This window comes from Crocuta crocuta, unplaced genomic scaffold, assembly GCF_008692635.1.
Source record: "Crocuta crocuta isolate KB4526 unplaced genomic scaffold, BGI_CrCroc_1.0 scaffold119, whole genome shotgun sequence".
In the NCBI taxonomy this organism is placed as follows: domain Eukaryota; kingdom Metazoa; phylum Chordata; class Mammalia; order Carnivora; family Hyaenidae; genus Crocuta; species Crocuta crocuta.
Window position 1 is genome coordinate 8165498 of NW_027551562.1, and position 18751 is coordinate 8184248.

Here is an 18751-nt window from a genome sequence, read left to right on the forward strand (position 1 = left end):
TAACATTATGAAACAACGCGGGAGCAGCTGTAGACCTGAGGCCGTGTGGGCACGACGGAGCTCCTGAGTAGGGACTGATAAAAGTCAACACGCCTCATCCCAGTCAGAAGGGAGAGGAGCTCAGCATGCAGGTTGTTGCGGATTTGGGTTTAACACGCACATTTTCATGTTTCTTTCTTTCCTGATTCTCTCCAGGGGTGTCAAATTAAGACCTCGGAATATGGCATACTACTCCCTCTTAGAAAAAAAAAAAATGCCAGACTTCCGAGGCAGATCTCACCACGGTGCTTGAAAAATAGAAATAGTGCCTAATGAACAGGGCCAGGATGAGAAGCTTTGAAATGATTAGTTAGAGGAGCAAGTTAGCGTATGAGTAATTACAAAGTTGCCAAATGGCACTGGGGCTCTGGAAACCATTCCAATAGCATATTTCTGTATTAATTTGCTTTCGGACGTGAGCCATAAAATTATACAGCAGAGCTAATAAAGCTAATTACCTGCATGCACGCCCCCTCCCTTTCAGCCCCATAAGCCACCAAAAACCAGTCTTCTGTCTGAGCCTGGACACGAATGCAGAGCTGGCCCACCAGTCAGTCATGCAGTCGCCCTCATCACCTGCTAGTAATGCAAAACCACAACATGCCCGTAACAAGGGCAGAGGTGGTAGCAGCTACTAAATGATGATGGTGATTCTATATCATTTCTATTAGAAAGTTTCCAGGGGCTCCTGGAGGGCTCAGTTGGTTAAGCGTCCGACTTTGGCTCAGGTCATGATCTCATCGTTCGTGGGTTCGAGCCCCACGTCGGGCTCTGTGCTGACAGCTCAGAGCCTGGAGCCTGTTTCAGATTCTGTGTCTCCCTCTCTCTCCGACCCTCCCTTGCTCGCTCTCTCTCTCAGAAATAAATAAAACATTAAAAAAAATCTACTTTAAAGAAAGAACGTTTCCAAAGTGCCTCCCATGAGAAAGGCCTTTTGGTAAGTGATAAAGTATCTTTGCAATTTAATGCTATCTTTAAGACTTCAGAACCTAATGGATATAAGGTAGGAGTTGCTATTTCTATTTCAAAAAAAATCTTTTTAACTTGGGCACAAGGTGAGAGCAACAGTTGACACAGTTCTGAAGTGGCAGGATCCAGGCAGTCTGACCCTACAGCCTCCGTTCTGGACCCCACTTTCTGACAGCTTGCACTAAACAGTAGATCAATTCCTCACAGTACACTGGGCATGGACCCACGACCTCCACCGGACAGACAAGGGTCTTTCTTTTCTTTTCTTTTTTTGTCATTTCTTTCTTTTTTAAATAGTTTATTGTCAAGTTGGTTTCCACATAACACCCAGTGCTCATCCCCACAAGTGCCCTCCTCCATGTCCATCACCCCCTTTCCCCTCTCCCCGCACCCATCAGCCCTCAGTTTGTTCTCAGCATTCAAGAGTCTCNACAAGGGTCTTTCTGTGCACGGGGCTGGGTCAAGCCAGAGCCCCGAGGCTGCAGGTGGAGGTGGTCAGCCAGCTTGGAGCAGGCCCTGCGGGGAACTCTCCGTGGTGCTGAAAATGCTCCCTCCCTTTAAATCCCTTTCTAGTCAGCCTGGACACGGCCATCACATCTCCAAGCAGTCATGGAGTCCTTGCCCTGAGATCCTGTTCCTGTCCCTTAGGAGGGTAAGGATGTGATGCTGCAGCACGGACCCAGGCTTTGTGGGTCTCCTAAACCACACTCACATGTAATGATCAACACTGTGTGCCTGAAGCAGAACATGCAAGCTCCCAGCTCAGGTCAGCACAACCCACATTCTGCTTCTGAGGCCCCCCAAAGGCAGCATCTAGCTCCCAGCAGGGAATGCCAAATACCCTTTGTGGTGCCCCCCATGCTTGCCACTTCTGCCTCAAAGACAAAGCTGAGTTACCTGGAGTCCCTGCTGCTGGCTCACAAACCCTTGGAGGTGCTGAGCCATGAGGCCCAGGGTCTGGGGTTGGACCTTGCTCAGTGTGAACTTCTGTCCCACCCTCCCCAAACTAGCAAGGTCAATCAGCAGGCAGCCATACCTTCCCAACTGCTTAGCTGAATTCAGAGGACTGCTTGTGGCTGTAAGCCCCAGGAGAGTAGGTGGTGTCCCTGGTCACCAGCACTGTGCCTGGCACACAGTAGGTGCTTAATAAATACCTGCCTCTTTTTCCTGGGCACGTATTATGTGTTAGTTACCTACAAGTCATCTCATACAGTCCTTACAACAGTGTCAAATTGATGAAACCTCCTCGAGGATAGTAAGAAACTTCTCCAGAGCCACACAGCCAAGAAGGGTGAGCACAAGGTTCACATTCAGTTGATTCCAAGTGCATTGCTCATTCCCTGCCAGACATTCTCCACACATGCCACATGTGTCCAGGGAGATGTGTCTTAAGTCCACAGTGTAGCAGATGTACTGGGTCAAGATCTCCCCTGCAAGACATCTTTAAAGCAACAGACTCAAGGTGCCACAGGGCCCCAGAAGGCACCTTACTGAGGTCAAGAGTCTCTTGGACCCTAAATGGCTCACTCTTCCTCCTGTGAGGTTATCCATGAAGTTCTGGGATAGGACCTGAGGGTAGTAGGCACCCAGATGTGTTCAGCAGTATTGGCTTGAGCCCAAAGTATGTGGGTACATCCTACAGATGAGATAGTGTGGTGTCTAGTTCCAGCACTATATGGCATGTGTAAGTGAGGACCCCTCCTGGGGAGTTTAGAGTGGGGGGTGGGGAGGGAGGAGAGAAGATGCTTCCTACACGGCAAGAACAGCCCCAAGCTGGCCAATGATGAGCACCAACACAAACCTGGCAGGCCATCCCTAAGCTCTGGGCTCCCTCCTAATTCCTACAGCAGCACTGTTTACCCCAGACTCCAGACCTCTATTGCTATAACTGATTCCCCAGTTAAGCCAGGGTGAGCACCTTGGGTGCAAAGACCAGGTTTCATACCTCTAAGTCCCTAATTCAGATCTACGGATGGAGCTGAGAGGCAGTAAAAGTCAAGTGAGTAAATTTGTCCAGGAATGACACAGAAGGAATTGTACTAGTAGCTTTAAGTTATCATCTCTACTGGGCCAGTTTATCATCACATCACTACCTGCACAAGCTTGGGTGAGTGACCATTTACTGAGCACCTACTGTGCACCTGGGCCTCTGAGTGTACAGTCCATGATGACATATGGACTCTACCCTGAAGGGCACCGTGGTGAGAACATATCTGAGACTCATGCTCACCACATGCAAGAGCTGTCCAGCAGAGAGGGGACCTATGCTTATAGAAGATACACAATCAAATATGAGTGACCCCCATGCTCAGAGAGACATCATTCTATACTCCTTTTCTAGACTCAAGGCTCAGAGCACCACCAATACTCTGGTTTTCCACTGTAGCATTTTATCTATTTATCTATCTATCTATCTACCTACCTACCTACCTACCTATCTCCCTTCCTTCCTTCCTTCCTACCTTCCTACCTACCTACCTACCTAGAGTGTGTGCGAGAGCTACGTGCAAGTGTGTGACCAGGCAAGGGGCAGAGGGAGAGATAGAGAGAGAAACCCAAGCAGGCTCCACACTGTCAGTGCAGAGCCAAGTGTGGGGCTCAATCCCATGAAGCATGGGGTCATGGCCTGGGCTGAAATCGGGATTTGGATGCTTATCCGACTGAGCTGTCCATGCACCCCTCCACCTAACATTTTAGAGCAGAAATGGATGTCAGGTACCTGTAGCCTGAGAGGAACCCCAATCGTGGCAGTGATCCTCCATGTCAATGCAACACCATGTAAGAGCCTCATCGAGAGCACGAGCAGCAGAGGCAGACCTGCACTGTCCTGTACATCTCTCCAGGCTCTTGCACCAAAGTCCCAAAAGAAGGCAGCACAATCGCACAATACAAAAACATGTCCTAGAGACACCATGCCCGGAGAGCAGTGGGGTGAGGAGGGGGGCATCTCTTTGCTCCACCAGAGCCATCTTCCAAAAGGGAGTCTGATGACATGCTCCCTTGCTCAAAATCCTGCTGTGGCTCTACTTGTTGCTTGGGGGATAAAACCTGACTCCCTAGAAGCTTATGCAAGTTCCCCACGGTTTTTTCCCTGACCTCCCCCCTTGCACATCTTGTACCCGAGAATGTGCACCAGCCACGTGGAACCATCAGTACTTCTTACAGCAGATGCTGCTGCCTCCTGCCTTGACTTCTGTGCTCCCCCTGCCTGGAACCCTCCTCAGTCTTTTTAGTGACCACACCCCCGTCTCTGGAGTTTAAACTTCACTGCATCTGAGATGTCCTCTCTGACCCATCCCCAGCCTAGAAGCCACCCCTTCCTTCTCCCCTGGCTGTGGTGGCTGAACCCCAGAGTGTGTCTATCCTGCACGAGTCACATGCATTTGTCCCCGTGTGCCTCTACAACTGCAGCATGTGCACCACAATTCACACCCAGTACTTGTTAATGCACACTCCGTGTGCTGTGCTAGCTGCTGCGGATGGAAGGCCAACCAAGATGAGAGTCCTCCTACTTTTAAGGAGCTCAGTCTGCTGTGCAAGGATTATATATTATTATTAGTCATGCATTATTATTAATTAAACTTAATATTTGGGCACAGCCTTTTTATTTACAACATTCTCCATGCACACTCAGTTAATATTCTACGTGTCTTGGGAACCATGAATGTTTGCTTCCAAATCTTTGAAAAACAGCCAGATGCAAGGAAAATGCAGGAAGTTAATAAAATACCTTCCCTCTCATTTTCTGCTAGACCATTAGTGAAATACTTGGGAATGTACTGCAATTTGAAAACACTGAGCAGTTTTTTGAGATCTTGTCTTCATTGATGTGACTCAGGTTTACCATGAACTGGTCTTCTGTTTTAGGAAAAAGTGATTGTTCAACCAACTCTTCCCTGGGGGACCCTGGAACCCAATGGGTCACCAGGCTCTCCTCTGAGCCCACAGGCCCGAGTTCTAACTGCCACACATCTCATAGGAGAAAGCAGGTCCAGGATCGGAACTCTCAGTTGTGACCCACAGCCTTCCAAGCAAAAGCTGGAAACCCATCACACGAGAGCAACTGGCAGTCACTTCCATACTGGCTTCTAGGTGAGTGTCCCAGAGAGGGTGCTCTCAGAGGGGGCAGGGCTGGACCTCGGGTATCCCCCCAGGAAGATGGCATCTGCACCCCACATGCCAGATCTGGAAGAACTACAGGTGCAAGGACTTAGACCAGCCCCACTTCAGCTCAAATAAATTAGCAGATTGTCATAAATAGAAATTACACTAATGGAAAGGCTGCTTTAAGTGATTACCAAGCCTCTTTCCCATGACTGTGTTTTCCAATCTGCCTCGTGAACTTTGAGAATGCTGATGTGAGCTGTTCTCATCTCAGGAGGGGTGCCTGCAGCTCGGCTCAGCTCCCTGGTGTCAGAGGCCCAAACTGGACAGAAAATGCCATGCAGCATGGCGAGCTGCCCAGGGGCAACCTGCAGTGGTTCCTCTCTTCATGTCTTGTGGGGCTGCGGGGCAAGCAGGTGAAATAGGGAGAACCCTCCAGGGGGCTGTGTGGTACCAGTCAGCGGGGTTCCCAAGGCACACTGCAGCCTTATTCAGATTCCTCTGGAAAAACAGGGATAATACGAAGGCCATGGCAGTGACCAGATGCTCTTCTGCTGTCCCCAGCACGGACCCAACGGCACAGACTCTGAAGCCAGATAACTGGGTACAAATCCCAGCTCTGCCACTCAGTGCCCGGTGACTTGAAACAAGTCAGTGAACCTAACTGGGCCTCAGTCTCCTCACCTGTAGAACGTGGATAAAACTACTTCCTACGGTTTTTGTGAAAAGTGAGTCAATCCAAATAAATTACTGAGAACAGTGCCTGGTCCCTGGCAGGTGTTATTTGGGCGTGTGTGGTCATTTCGTGACTCTTACATAGATATGCTCGCTCTCAGTGACTGTTACACCCAAAGTACGGAGGAAGGAGTGGCTGTTAAGTGCACACGTACACATTGTGCATATCGATTTGGGTGATGTTCACACACATGCATCGTCTACGACAGGCACACACCATACGCCCCACCCACACCACACACATACCACGGCACGCACAACACATACAGACCTAAAACGAGTGCTTTGCATCTGGGGAAGCCCTTCCTCACGCTCACGAGCCAAATCTGAAATCTACGCTGGGTGCCAAACCTTGATTCCTTTCAAAGCAACTGGCTACCATGTCTGGACTGGGAAAGGCAGCAATCAAACCCGCATTTCCTCGCCTTCTCCCTCTGCACACCAGAGGCTGAGGAGCCAGGGCCACCGCGCGGCAGCAGTGGTCACGCGGACTGCCTCTCCCTGGCTGGCAAGGCCGCTCCTCTGTGAGATCAAAGACCTGGGAGCCAAGTGATTACCAACAGCTGGAGAAGCTAACCTCCCTAACGGCAGACACAAACCACAACCCGGTATTCGACTTCAGGTGATCAAGAAGCCAGCTGTGCTGATGACAGGAGCTATTTGTATTAAATTCATCTAGATTAAACAGCGTCTCCTCAGAGGACTATTAGGAAAGCATAGGGTCCTGGGTTTTAAGAGATCTTGTTTTAAGACATTTGATTTGTTTTTTTCAGGGGATGGGAAGACACAGCCCCAAGAAGCAGCATCTTGGGAGAATAAACCACAAGCCAGGTGGGGAGCATAAAGGGTGACCTTTGGCAATCTACTGTGCACACGACTCCCCCTCTGCCTCGGTCTTAAAATGGAGGAGGAGTCAGCTGAAGGCAAATTCCCCTTCATGGGAAGACTGCAGTCTGGAAAGCTGAGAAGCCAGGCGTAGTGTGTTCTAGGCCGGCGGTCCTGGTCAAGACCGAGGACATTGTGCCTCTAGTCTTGTAGGCTTCTGCTTGCCAAACTCCAGCAAAAACCAGTCACATATGTCACAGCCCATGGAGATTCTTGGGTTTGCACAGGGCGACTGGTATTTGCACGGCCAGATGCAGACACTGCCTAGCAACGCGCAGGCTGGGGCTCCTGGACACACCCACGACCCCTCGCTCAGAACAGCTGTGCTGCTCCGTGTCCTGTCGCATTCCAGTTACTGAGGCTTACGTGACCTCTGCAGGCTGTGAAGATAGTGCATCTCCCGCGCGGGGACGTCAGTCCTCAGGCATCTGAAACCCGGGCTGCAGTTGGGCTCCTCCAGCCTCTACCTGGCCCTCAAAGCAGCCAGATGGTGACAAATGGTCTCCAGACAGCACAGAGGAGATGCATGTTTGTCAGACCACCTGGCGGAGACGCTGCCCAGATGGTCCGGGTCACTGGCCTTTGTGGGGACCAGCTGAATGGTGCACCCGGCTCTTGTCATGAAAGCTACATGGGGGTTGGGTTCAGATATGTCAGCAAGTATCTCACCGACCCCTGAAATGCTCCTTGGAGGGACATTTGCAATGAAACCAGGAAAAGGAGAAGGTGAGAGGACTCTGGCTCGTCCTTCATCTGTCTCCACCACAGATAGTCTGTGCACGGTGGCCCCCTGGAAGAGGAGCCAGGCTTCAAAGAGGACGCACCTGTGCATGGAAACTCCTGTCACACGTGCTACAGCAGCGGGCACAGCACAGCGAGGCTGGTAACCGTGTGGTCTGCAGCATAATCATCCGCCAATGGTTTTAACCCCTATGTGCTGGGGAAGACACACAGCTCTGTCGCGGGAGGGCCCACACCTGATCTTGCTCATCACGGAGGTCCCTGGTGCTCCGCACAAGCCCAGCACAAAGCAGGCCATCAGCCAACAGCTGCTAAAGGAATGGGCCATGTGTGGCGTGGGCTCAGACAGCACAGCCGGGCACAGGAGACATGACCTTGCGGGAAAATAAACCTCCCTGTACTTTGCAAGGACAGTGGCAAACGAGACCTAGGCACGGAGTCCAGCGGAAGGGGCAAGCTCCAGCCAGGCGGGATGGGAGAGGTCAGTGATGGACCAGGCTCCTCGGGAGACCAGAAGCGTGAGGTCAACCACAAAGAATGAGGAAGACTCCGTCAGACACTGATGGACTCTCCTCTCCTGAACCACAAAAGGAAAGTGAAAACAGACACGGCCAAACTACAAGCACCCCAGAACCAGCTACTCCGAGGAACTCAGAACTATAGTCCCAGACCCTTTGTGGCAGGTCCCATCACAGGCGGAAGTGAGGGCCTGGGCGAGGCCCGGCCCACGGTCTTCTGCGCAGGATATGCCTCCTCTGGAGCAGGAAAGGGGTCCCACGGGGCCGACACCCTCCAGGGGCAGGAACTAGGATTACACCTGGTCAAGTGGGGCCTTACACAGACAGCAAGGAAGTCACACCGGTTTTGGGATCCTGACTGTCTGGCCAGCCGTGTCACCCTCAGGTCAGTTACTTCCAAAATGCACTTATTTTTAAAAACAGAGTACTTATCTGTTTTTGCAGGTTTGGGGTTAAAAAAAATAGCAAATACCTTGGTTGACACCTGGGAGGTGATCAAAAGGGTAACAGGATGATTAGAACTAACCCTCACAGCTAACTAGAGCAGGTGTTCTCACCGTGGCTGAACAGACGAGCACAGGGGCCCCTCGGGCCACAGCCTCCCACTGGAAACGGCAGAGCTGGGCCTCTGACCCTGGGCTCCGGTCCCAACAGTGTGGTATCCTTGGTCCTGGCCCAAAGCCAAACACAGGCACCTTTTGGATTATGTGTGGAATGCTATTATCTGCTACCAACAATCTGGGCCACATCAAGGTTTCCCGCGTTCAGTAAAGACCGTCCGATAGCGGTAGCTGGCAGGTAAGAAGGTGGAAATGAGACTGTGCAAAGGAGCTGAAAGTAAGGGGACATTATATTCCATCCAAAAAGTACCGCCATCTGCCACATGAGCCCAGCTGTCCAGGACAGAGGCTGCCTGTGCAGACCGACCACCCCACCCCTGGGAAACGGTGCACACATCACACGTAAGCGAGTTCCTCTTGAGAAAGAGGGAAAGTCCCTTAAAAAAATCACCAGGCTGGGGCGCCTGGGTGGCTCAGTCCACTGAGTAACTCTCGGTTTCGGCTCTGGTCATGATCCCAGTGTCCTAAGACTGAGCGCCACGTTGGGCTCTGTGCTGAGTGTGCCCCTCCCTCTCTGCCCCGTCCCCCTCCCCAGTTCATATGCACTCTCTCTAAAATAAGAAAAGTGAATAAAGAAAATTACCCGACTAAGGTTGGCGCCAAGGAACAAGTAATGCGGGAGAAAGAACTTCCTGACAGATCTCAGAGCATGGCAGGGAGGGGGAGGGAGGGAGAGCAGAGGGCCCAGCTCCAGGCACAGGAGGCTCCTGCACCCTGCCACCTCTCTGCTCTGCCTGCTGCGTTACTGGTCACAGGGAACGACATAGGTCCCCGCTGCTCTCGGGCTCCGGAATGTGCCGGCGCTCACACAGAAAGGCTCCCGTCTCAGCCCTTCCAGGCTTCACTGTAAGAGCCCATCTCTGTGTCTGCTCGTCCCCTTAGCCTGGGGGCACGTCCAGGACCCCAGCACAGGAGCACGACAATACACACAGCTCGTCACACAGGTCAGCGGGGGGGCCGGAGTTCCCGTCGGCTGCTCTGGTGTTACAGATGTGACGCTGACGGGCCCAGAGACTCACGGGTCCACAGTCGCCACGGAAATGTGCCTAGCTCGCCTTACGTGCTACATGTGGGCCACTTTCATTACTCTAGATGAGTGTCAAATTAGGCTCGAATTTTGGTATAAAGTCTAAATATTGAGAAAATATTACTAAAATGCATCATAAAATTATTAGCCAATTCAATCTCTGGTCTTTCCATCTGCTTGAATCCAGGTTTACAATAGCAGAAGTCTGCTATTCATCCCATGCCAGATGTCATTACCAGATGAAAGAGAGAGGGAAAGAGAGAGAGAGAGAGAGAGGGAGAGAGAGAGAGAGAGATGTCCTACTGTTCATTCTCTTTAATGGAATCCACCTGCAGGGACGGTCTCTCAAAAACTTCCCATCAGTACATCTAGGAGACAGATGTGCCTGGCACATGGTACATATTCAATAAATATCTGTTGCATGATTAAGCAAATACAGAAAATGGGGATGTCACCTCTTAAAGGAGGCAGAGCTAAAAGCAGAGAAACCCAAAGACATTTTCAGCATGTTTTGGGTCAGTGTTTACAAAGAACGTAAGCATTTTGATGGCCAGCAGCATCCGTCTAGAAGGCACCACATCCTGCCAGGGCTGCTGGCTTGCAGGACGACTAACGGCTCCTGCTAAGCGCCTGCTCTCCCCCTTCCTCCGCGTGAACTGGACAGGTTGTCATCCCGCAGACTGGGACCTGAGACCATGGACGACGACCGGGCCAGCCCTGGGCAGCACCTAGGAAGGGGCAGGCGCGTCACCAGCAGGTGCTGCCGTAACCCTACCAGCAGGGGTGAGGGGTGCAACATACCCCCCGATTCCGAGGCTCCCTATTTCTATCTTCACCCAGAGTGAGACACTCAGGAGACAGGTGCCTTCCTGCCGGCCCCCCCCCCCACACACACTGCCCCTTCCTCCACGGGGCAGAGGCGAACTCGTTCGCAGCCTGGCCTGCTGGTCTGAGAAAAGCTACCTGCGTGAAACTCAAGCCCGGAGGCCTAGGAGCAGGGCATGTCCCGGCTCACGGGGGGACATGAGCATCTAGAGGTTACGGTACCTCCACCCCAAGCCCCCCACCCCAGCATCAGCATCACGGCCACAGAGAGCTCTGCTATCTCCCAGCAGAACAGGGTGGGGGGCAGGGTTCTCAATCTTCCCTAAGGACAGGCCACCCCACACCGGGCAGCCAGCCTCACCATGTCCTGGCTGGACTCAGAGGCGACCCAGCCAACCTCTCCCCAGGGGTGCAAGCGCATGAGTCAGAGACAGGAGGGGTAAAGGAGATGGCCGGGTGTGCAGGTGAATGCTGCTTCCTTCTGGGCTTTGTCGCCAGTAGGCACTGGCTGGGCTCCAACCCCAAGCTGAGCTCTGGGTGGGCCCGAGACAGGGAGGACCCCATTCATCCCTCCTTTCCACCGCCTTCTGTACAAAGGCAAACACCTCAACTCCGTGGTGTGCCACTGAGGTTCTGAATCTCCAGGGACTGGGTTTAGTGTCTTGCTCCCAAATGCTGGCTTATTTTGTCCCCGCTCCTTGGGGGCAGGGACTACCAGCCTCAGATCCACTGTAGTGGGCAAAAAGCAACATGTCTCTACTCCTGGAAACTGCCACCTGCAGACTGAGGATCTTTCTAGAATCCAGGGAATTTTCAGTCTAGAATGATCTGAGGCCATACAGCACACGTGTGAGTCATCCCCATCAGAACTGCCGTTCCCTGGGAGCCACTCTGAATGAGCCATCCCTCCTCTTACACACTGGGACCGCTGGGCACCCCCCACCCTCATCCCTTGAAGAAACGTCTACTCGCCCTACAAAAGCCACTCTAATGCCCCCCTTCTGGGGAGCCTTCCCCGAGGGCCCCACGCCCACACAGCTTCTACCCCTGAACCTCACAGACGTGGCACGATACCCCACTGTGCCCCTGAAGTGCATGGGGTCCCCAGCTGGCGAGCCACACCCCATGGGGCCACGAAGCTGCACCGAGGCCCCTCTTTCCATGTTGGCCTAAGTGTCTCGACCAATTCCCAACCAAGAGCAGGTGCTCTGTGAGACAGTCGAATGCTCACACAACGTGCCTGGGATCCTCTCAGGGGCAGAGCACCTGCTGTGAGCCGGGCACATCTCACGTTCACAGCGGGGCCAGGGCTGCCCCAGGCACCCTCGGGCAGCACCGTCCCTGTGAAGCCCCTCAGTATTCCCCTGCCTCGGTTAGCCGTGCAGTCCAATTTCAGTCTCCCGGACAGCTGCGTCCTGGGGGGAATGGTCAGTGTATGGCACTCCTGGGGTCCAGCAATGACAGCAGGGCACGAGACTGGGTCACTAACACAGACATCCCCACCGGCAAGAAACACATGATCCAAGACATTCCAGGGGAATGGCCTTTCCTCATCCTGAATCGATACCTCGTTTGTGGAGTCCTGTCTCCTTGACACGCCCCAGCTAAGATGTGTGTGCCTACGGCGCCACAGTGAAGCCCTCTTGGGTCCTTCCCAGTGGGCAGAGCCCCCGAGCGGGGTGTGCCAGGCCAAGGCGGCCACCGTGAAAAGGATATGATTCTCCAGTGCACGTCCAGCTTGCTGTCGATCTCCAGGCCGCGGGCTTCCTGCCTCTCCTCCTCTAGCTGCTTCGGATTTGCAGGCTGTCCCTTCTCCCCAGGGGATTCTGGGAAACTCTCGAAGTTGAACTTGTCCACTTGAATGGCCATTCTAAGAGAAGGGGGGGGGGCGGGAAATAGCAGAGAATTAATCAGCAGGGCAATGTCTTCTGCTGGCTGTTGGAGAATCAGCACATGCCAGCGTGAGACGGTATAATGAATCATTATCGTTAGTAATTCATAACGGATTCGTTCCAAGAAAATGAAATAATAGACTCCCAGGGTAGTGCTGGCTTCAGAGCTGGTCCAACACACAGTTTAGAGCTGAAGACACAGCCAGAGCTCCCAACCTCAGAGCAGACTTGCATCCCCCGAAGGAAATGTAATTTCTAGAACAGGACAAGGCAGACGGGACCCCGTGTAGAAGATCAGAGAGGACTAGCAATTATTCGACCCCGGGAGCCCCCAAAGTCTCCTCATCAGGGCCCTGCCCATCACCCCCACCTTACCCTCAGCCACAGGACTTGCTCACACACACCATGCCTGGCCAGCTACGCCCCGCCTGTCTCCTTCTGGCCCCCGCACCCAGGACCCTGTCTTGTGACACCCTGCCCTTCAGGTTTCTGCTCAACTAACACATCCTCCACAAAGCCTCCCTGCCTGCTGGCTGTGTCCAGCCTTCTCCACCTTCTGGAAGTTTCTAGAAGACAGCAGGCTCTTTCTGCCTCAGTCTTAGTGCTGCTTCTCCTGACCCATGTGCAGGTGGAGCCCCGCACTCTCGAGGTCTGAGCTTCTGGGCACGCCCCACCCCCACAGCAGCACCCTCCTATCTCCCCCTTGCCTCCCTCCACGGCAGCATTCACTTCTGCCATAGCATTTACTACAAGCCGTAAACACGTATTTGTGGGCTTCACTGTCCATCAGCTGTACTGCAGTTTAGCTCCCTGAGGACAGAGGTCTGTGTGGTCTTGCTCCACAGTCTCGCAGGCCTGGATAACGCCTGGCACACTGCAACTCAGCCAATGACTCCCTGTGGAAACGAACATGTGAACTAAGCACGTTCCCTGACAGCCTGGACCAGCGTTCACCTCCTCCCCTCACTGCTGCCTGACCTCTGCACCTGTGTCCTTGTGCTATACCCCCAGACCCTATGGCACCTGACGTGTAGATGCCAGGTAGCACATGGGTGTACATGCTCTAATTAGCTCCTTGTAGCCTGCCTTGGCTCCCGACCATGACCTTCATGCTGTCAGAGGCTGTGTCTCACTGATGCTTGCAACCCTGCCTCTTAGCACAGAATCAAGCATACAGGAGGTGCTCAGTAAAGGGGTGTTCCATGGATAGATGGAAGGAGAAGGGGAAGAAGAGGTTTTCTTCATGTGAGGGCCCCGCAGTTCTGGCTCAACTGAAAGTTGACAGAGTCATTTGGTCAAAGGATCAAAGTGAGTGTCTGTGTCATCCCAGATTGTGTTGTGGCCAAAACTATCTGGCCAAACGCAGCGTGCTCGAATCGGCCCTGGAGCTATTCCCTGGGAAAACCCGGAGACGAGACGAATCGCTTCCCAGTTCAGGGTGTACACACCCAATTTTCAACCCCAACAACCATAACAGCTTGCAGAGAACTACTGGGGTGTCAACAAATGTACGGCCTTTGCCGGGAGATGTCTGAAGCCCAGTGACCCCCCAAGAACAAGAGACTTGTGTGCGTACATAGAACACGGCATTCTGGAGCAAGAACGACATTTCAGAGTCACACTGACTCTCTTTTCTGCTTGTAAAAGTCGACAGGCTTACCGGAAAAAGTTGGGAAAACAGCAAAAAGCACAATAAAGTAAAAAAGACTCAACCTTAATTGTAACACTTTAATTCTAGAATCTTTTTTCTAAGTATTTGTATTTTAATGCAGTTCAAACTGTTATAAGTGTATGTTATCATCTGTTTCATTTTATACAAGTGCACACATATATACGTGAACTTTATATCTTGTTTTATTCTCTCAATATACTATGAACACGTTCACATCATTAAAAATCAGTCTGTAGAACATCTCATCACACAGCCCTATCGTCGCTTAGTGAACAATTCCCCTATTTTCAGATATTTTCCATGTTTAAAAACTTACTACTGAAAACCATCCTAAACATCTTTGTGCTTCAATTTCCTGTCTGCATTTACGCTGCGTGTTGAGGTCCATATCTAGAAGCAGAGACTGAATTGAGAGGGTGGAAAAGGTCAAGGCTGGCAGGCGGATGCCAAGTTCCTTCTCGGAAAGGCGTTTGCTGTGATGCGCGCCCCAGGCGACGAGGCTGGTACCCCTCTCCCTGCACCCCTGCCAATACTGGCCATGATCGATTTTCCATTTTTGCTAGGAAGAGGCGAAATGCTACCTCACTGATGTTTTAATTTGCAGGTCTGAATCGCTCCTGAAATTGAACACTTTTTTGAGAACCTTATTAGCCATTTTTCGTACATACATTTCTTCCCCTGTGAGGGGTCTACATGTCCAGCAGGGGTGCCTCTAATTTCTCACTCAGTGTAGGCTCTTCCTAGTCCCCCACCTCGAAGGGATTGTAAACCAAACAAGTGCTCTCTTTTAGCTAAAGGTCAGAATATTCCTAAGTTTCACTAAAAAGGCCAATTCCAGTTCATCACCTGATAACCCAAAAGGAACTAATAACTTTCACCTTTAAAAGGGGTTTGGAAACGTTCTGGATACCAGGATCTTCCTGCTAAACACAGAAGGAGAAAGCGTCCCTGGCAGGCTGGATCCCCAGGGCCAGAAACGGACGCTGCGGTCATTAGGATTACATTTGTGTAATCACCTGAAGGGCTTTTCTGAACAATCTCTGATGAAGTAAGCATCAGACTACATGACCCTCTCCAGCCTTGATGAAATCATAGCCATGTGTGCCCGCGAGGCGGAAGGGGAAAGAAAATGAAATGTAACGGACACCTACTATGTGCCAGGCCCTATGCTAAGTACCCTGCACACACATTGATCTTTCTTATTACAGCAAACGTAAGGATGGGTGCGGTTTGCTCTTTCACAGCTGTGAGGAGGCTCTGTGAGTACAAGCTACTGCCCCACGTCAAGGGCCTCAGCTCAGACTCAGTACCACTGTTTTGTTTTTCGCTCCACTTGGCTCGCTCTCTTGCCCAGGCGGAGCACCTAAAAGGAAATTACCATTTGCTCATGCTGTGCGCAGAGCTGGACTGGGACACAGACCTAATGACCGCGAAGCCTGCTGCCATGTGAATAAACCGCCACTCCCCCACCACCTGTGACAGAGCTGTGAGCATCCCAGGGGCAGCACCCCTCCTCTCCCACAGACGCTGATGCTGAGGTACCAAGAAACTGAGTACCGACTAGGATCACAGCCTCGACATCACTACGTGGTCTCAGAGCACAGCCCCCAGACATCACCGCCAGGAAGGAGAGGGCAGCGGGCGACAACCCATTTTCCTAGAGCCCAGTCTTGATGAGTGACCTCTCACCCCACGGGAACCTGCTGTATTACGTGCAGCACCAGGGACAGCGCCGTGGGGGGGTGGCTGGGCACCCTGGGCGGGGTCGTTGCTCGCAGTCCAGCCCTCTCACTGGCTTCAGCCATCATGGTTTGAGGCTGCTGCTTCTGTCAGAAAGCCACACGGACTGGGGACAACAGTGTTCCTGGGGATGACGGCGACTGGGGAAGTGGGGGCAGGCCACTGGTGGACAGAGCCCTGGTGCAGAGCTGGACGCCCACTCCACGCCTAACCGGAGACGCAGACAGCAGTACCTCGTGGAGGGAGGGCTGAGAGGGTTCACGTGTTCTCACCCAGGCCTCCATCAGCCCAGGTAAGGATCAGAGTCACGCACAGGAAGAGGCACACCCATCTCCTCAGTTAGTGAGCACTCCCCAGGCCACGGCATCCCCACCTCCCTGCCGAGGACAACTTCCCACACAGAGCCCTCCTCACTCGGGCTTAAGCTCACACCCCTGTGAAACTTCTTCTCGGTGGTGAAGCAACACAGATCGGAGAGTATTTGTGCAATCCACCGCCCCACAAAAAAGTGTCTGAAAAATAATCCAAAAACACAGCTGACCCTCTGGCAAATCACAGCGAAACTGGAAAACACTATCTTCAGTAGAGATAAAAAGGAGAGTAAAGCAGGTGGGCAAGGACCCACGGCAAGCACACCTGCTGTCGGGGCAGCTGCAAGAGCTCGTTGCATAGCGGCAGCACCGCCGGTCTTCACCAGGCGCTCATGCCAGCATGGAAATCATCCTTCACACACCTTTTCACCAGGATGTCTCTGCTGTTCTTGTTGTTTGTTTCTACCTACTTTTAAATATTTGTTTTCATTTTGAAGTGTGATTGGTATATATTAGTTCTGCGTGTACAACATAGTGATTCAAAAGTTAGGCACCACCTGAATGCTGCTGACAGTAAGCATTACGGTACTATGGACTACGCTCCCTATGCTCTATGTTTCATCCCTGTGGCTTATATTTTGCCTGTCACCCACCTGCCTCCCCTCTGGAAACTACTAGTTTGTTCTCTGTGTCTATGCATCTCTTTCTGTTCCTTGTTTGGTTATATTTGTGTGTGTTTAGTTTCCACGTGGAAGTGAAATCATATGGTGTTTGTCCCACTCTGTCTGGCTTATTTCATTTGGCACCATGCCCTCTAGGTCCATCTATACTGTTGCAAATAACACGGTCTCTTTTTTTAATCAAGCGGTGGCATGGCGCTGAGCGCAAGAGTGACTGATCTATGGCCAGGGGCTGACCTGGGGTGGGAATCTGGTCTCTGGGCTCCCTGTCCGGTGTAGTCTCAGAAGCGGGAGGGCATCTGCAAGGGACACCAGGATGAGACTGGTCCCTGGCGAACAGGCCGAGTTGGGAAGTGCCCGGCCATTTGCGAACCAAGGAACACTCTCCGGGGCTCGGCGGCCAGCTCCACGTGAGTGCTTCTCAGTTGTCCATCCTCCACAAGCTCTGTAACTTCCTGAAACCCAACCTTGTTTTCTGAAATGGGAGGAACACCTGCTGGCTCGGGTCATGTCATTAAGAAGTCTGATCCTGTGTGTAAACACACTTGGCACTTTGTCAGGATCCCTCTGGATTAGAAGAAAGGACCAGACTTGAACCCCAGGTAGGGGGGAGGCTCAGGCCCCACACACACCTGTCAGGACAGGACCACTTCAGATCCTCTAAAACAGCGCTCAAGCACCGGCTCCCCACAAGGCTTGGCCAACTGCACAAAGCCTCACCACACATTTCCTCCTGAGAGACGGCTGTCACCCAAACAAGTGCCCTGGGGTGTGCAGAGCACTGCAGCTGAGCCTGGGGCTGAACCCCACCTTGTGCGGTTCTGTGTGGCTTACGTGAGATGGAAGACACAGAATGGTCAGTCCGGTGCCCAGCATGCAGGCAGCGTCGTATAAACAGCACCTACTGTCACGGTGGTTAATCCCACGTCAGGGACGCGGAGTCCACAGCACTGTGGAGCTCGGAGGTAATCTCGGGGTTATGGGACTGCTCATGGGACTGCGGACACTCTCATTTCAAATGCGGCTGGGAGTCTCCATGCAGTATCCTGGGTGGGCTCCCTGGCCTCCCTGCCAGATAGGCCCTACCACTACTCCATTCTGTCCATCTCTGAGTAGCTAGAGTTAAATAAAATTAATACGACTACTGAATGCCAATTTTCATGCTTAATTTTATGGCCAAATGTGACAATAATAGTCAAGAGTTGGCACTAGGAAAAGGTGCTGTGATTTTCGAAGAGCCTATATAAAAGCGGTGGTTTTTAAAATATCATATGATTCAGTCTTTGAACAGCTGATAACCTCACCAGGGAAGTCATAATGATGACATTTAAATACAAATCAGGGAGTTGGATTTAGAAGGACTATCCACATATAATTAAATTGAACTTTCATTGGGAGATAATTGATAGTTATAAGACTGGTATTCTAAATTTATGTGCCGCGTCACATGGGCGTCTGCTCGCTCTACTGGCCTGCTCTGTTTCGTAATGAAGTACAATCTGAGTGAAAGGAAGCGGTCAACCTTGAGGAGGCGTGCATCCCGAGGAGGGGCGCTAAGCAGGCAAGAAAACAGCACGAACATTAACATTGGGATCACACCCAAAGAAGATAATTTTCTTCTTAGGCATCATAGATCAATTATAACAAAGAAAAACCATTCTTTTTAATTGAAGAGAAAAGATACATTGGATTCTAAACAACCAAGCCTAGCGCAACCCAATCAGAGCATCACCAGCGATGGCGCCAACCACGGCCACCCGGGGGCCATCAACATGCTTCACCGCCATCATCTCCACGTTCACAGCCTCCCGGAGAGGGATTAAATATGTGCACTGCAAAAATAACTTGCCCAAGGCACAGAGACAGCCAACGGAGGTGAGGAATTCCTAACCAGGCCTGGAGAGCCTGGAGCCTGAGGCAGGCAGTGAGTGGACGGGTCCAGACAGGCATCCCCGCTCCCCCCAAACTCTGGGCGCACACATGGCGGGTGCTC

At 52.1% G+C, this 18751-nt stretch overlaps 1 protein-coding gene across 2 annotated transcripts in view; it reads right to left on the reverse strand.

Annotated features, from left to right (window-relative positions):
• The window catches only part of TRAPPC9 (trafficking protein particle complex subunit 9), a 544285-nt gene that overhangs the window by 122215 nt on the left and 403319 nt on the right, over positions 1–18751 (reverse strand). For both annotated transcript variants that reach the window (XM_077749979.1, XM_077749978.1), the window contains one exon: positions 12180–12333. In XM_077749979.1, the coding sequence (XP_077606105.1) occupies positions 12180–12333 (154 nt within the window). The remainder of the gene's footprint in view (positions 1–12179; positions 12334–18751) is intronic.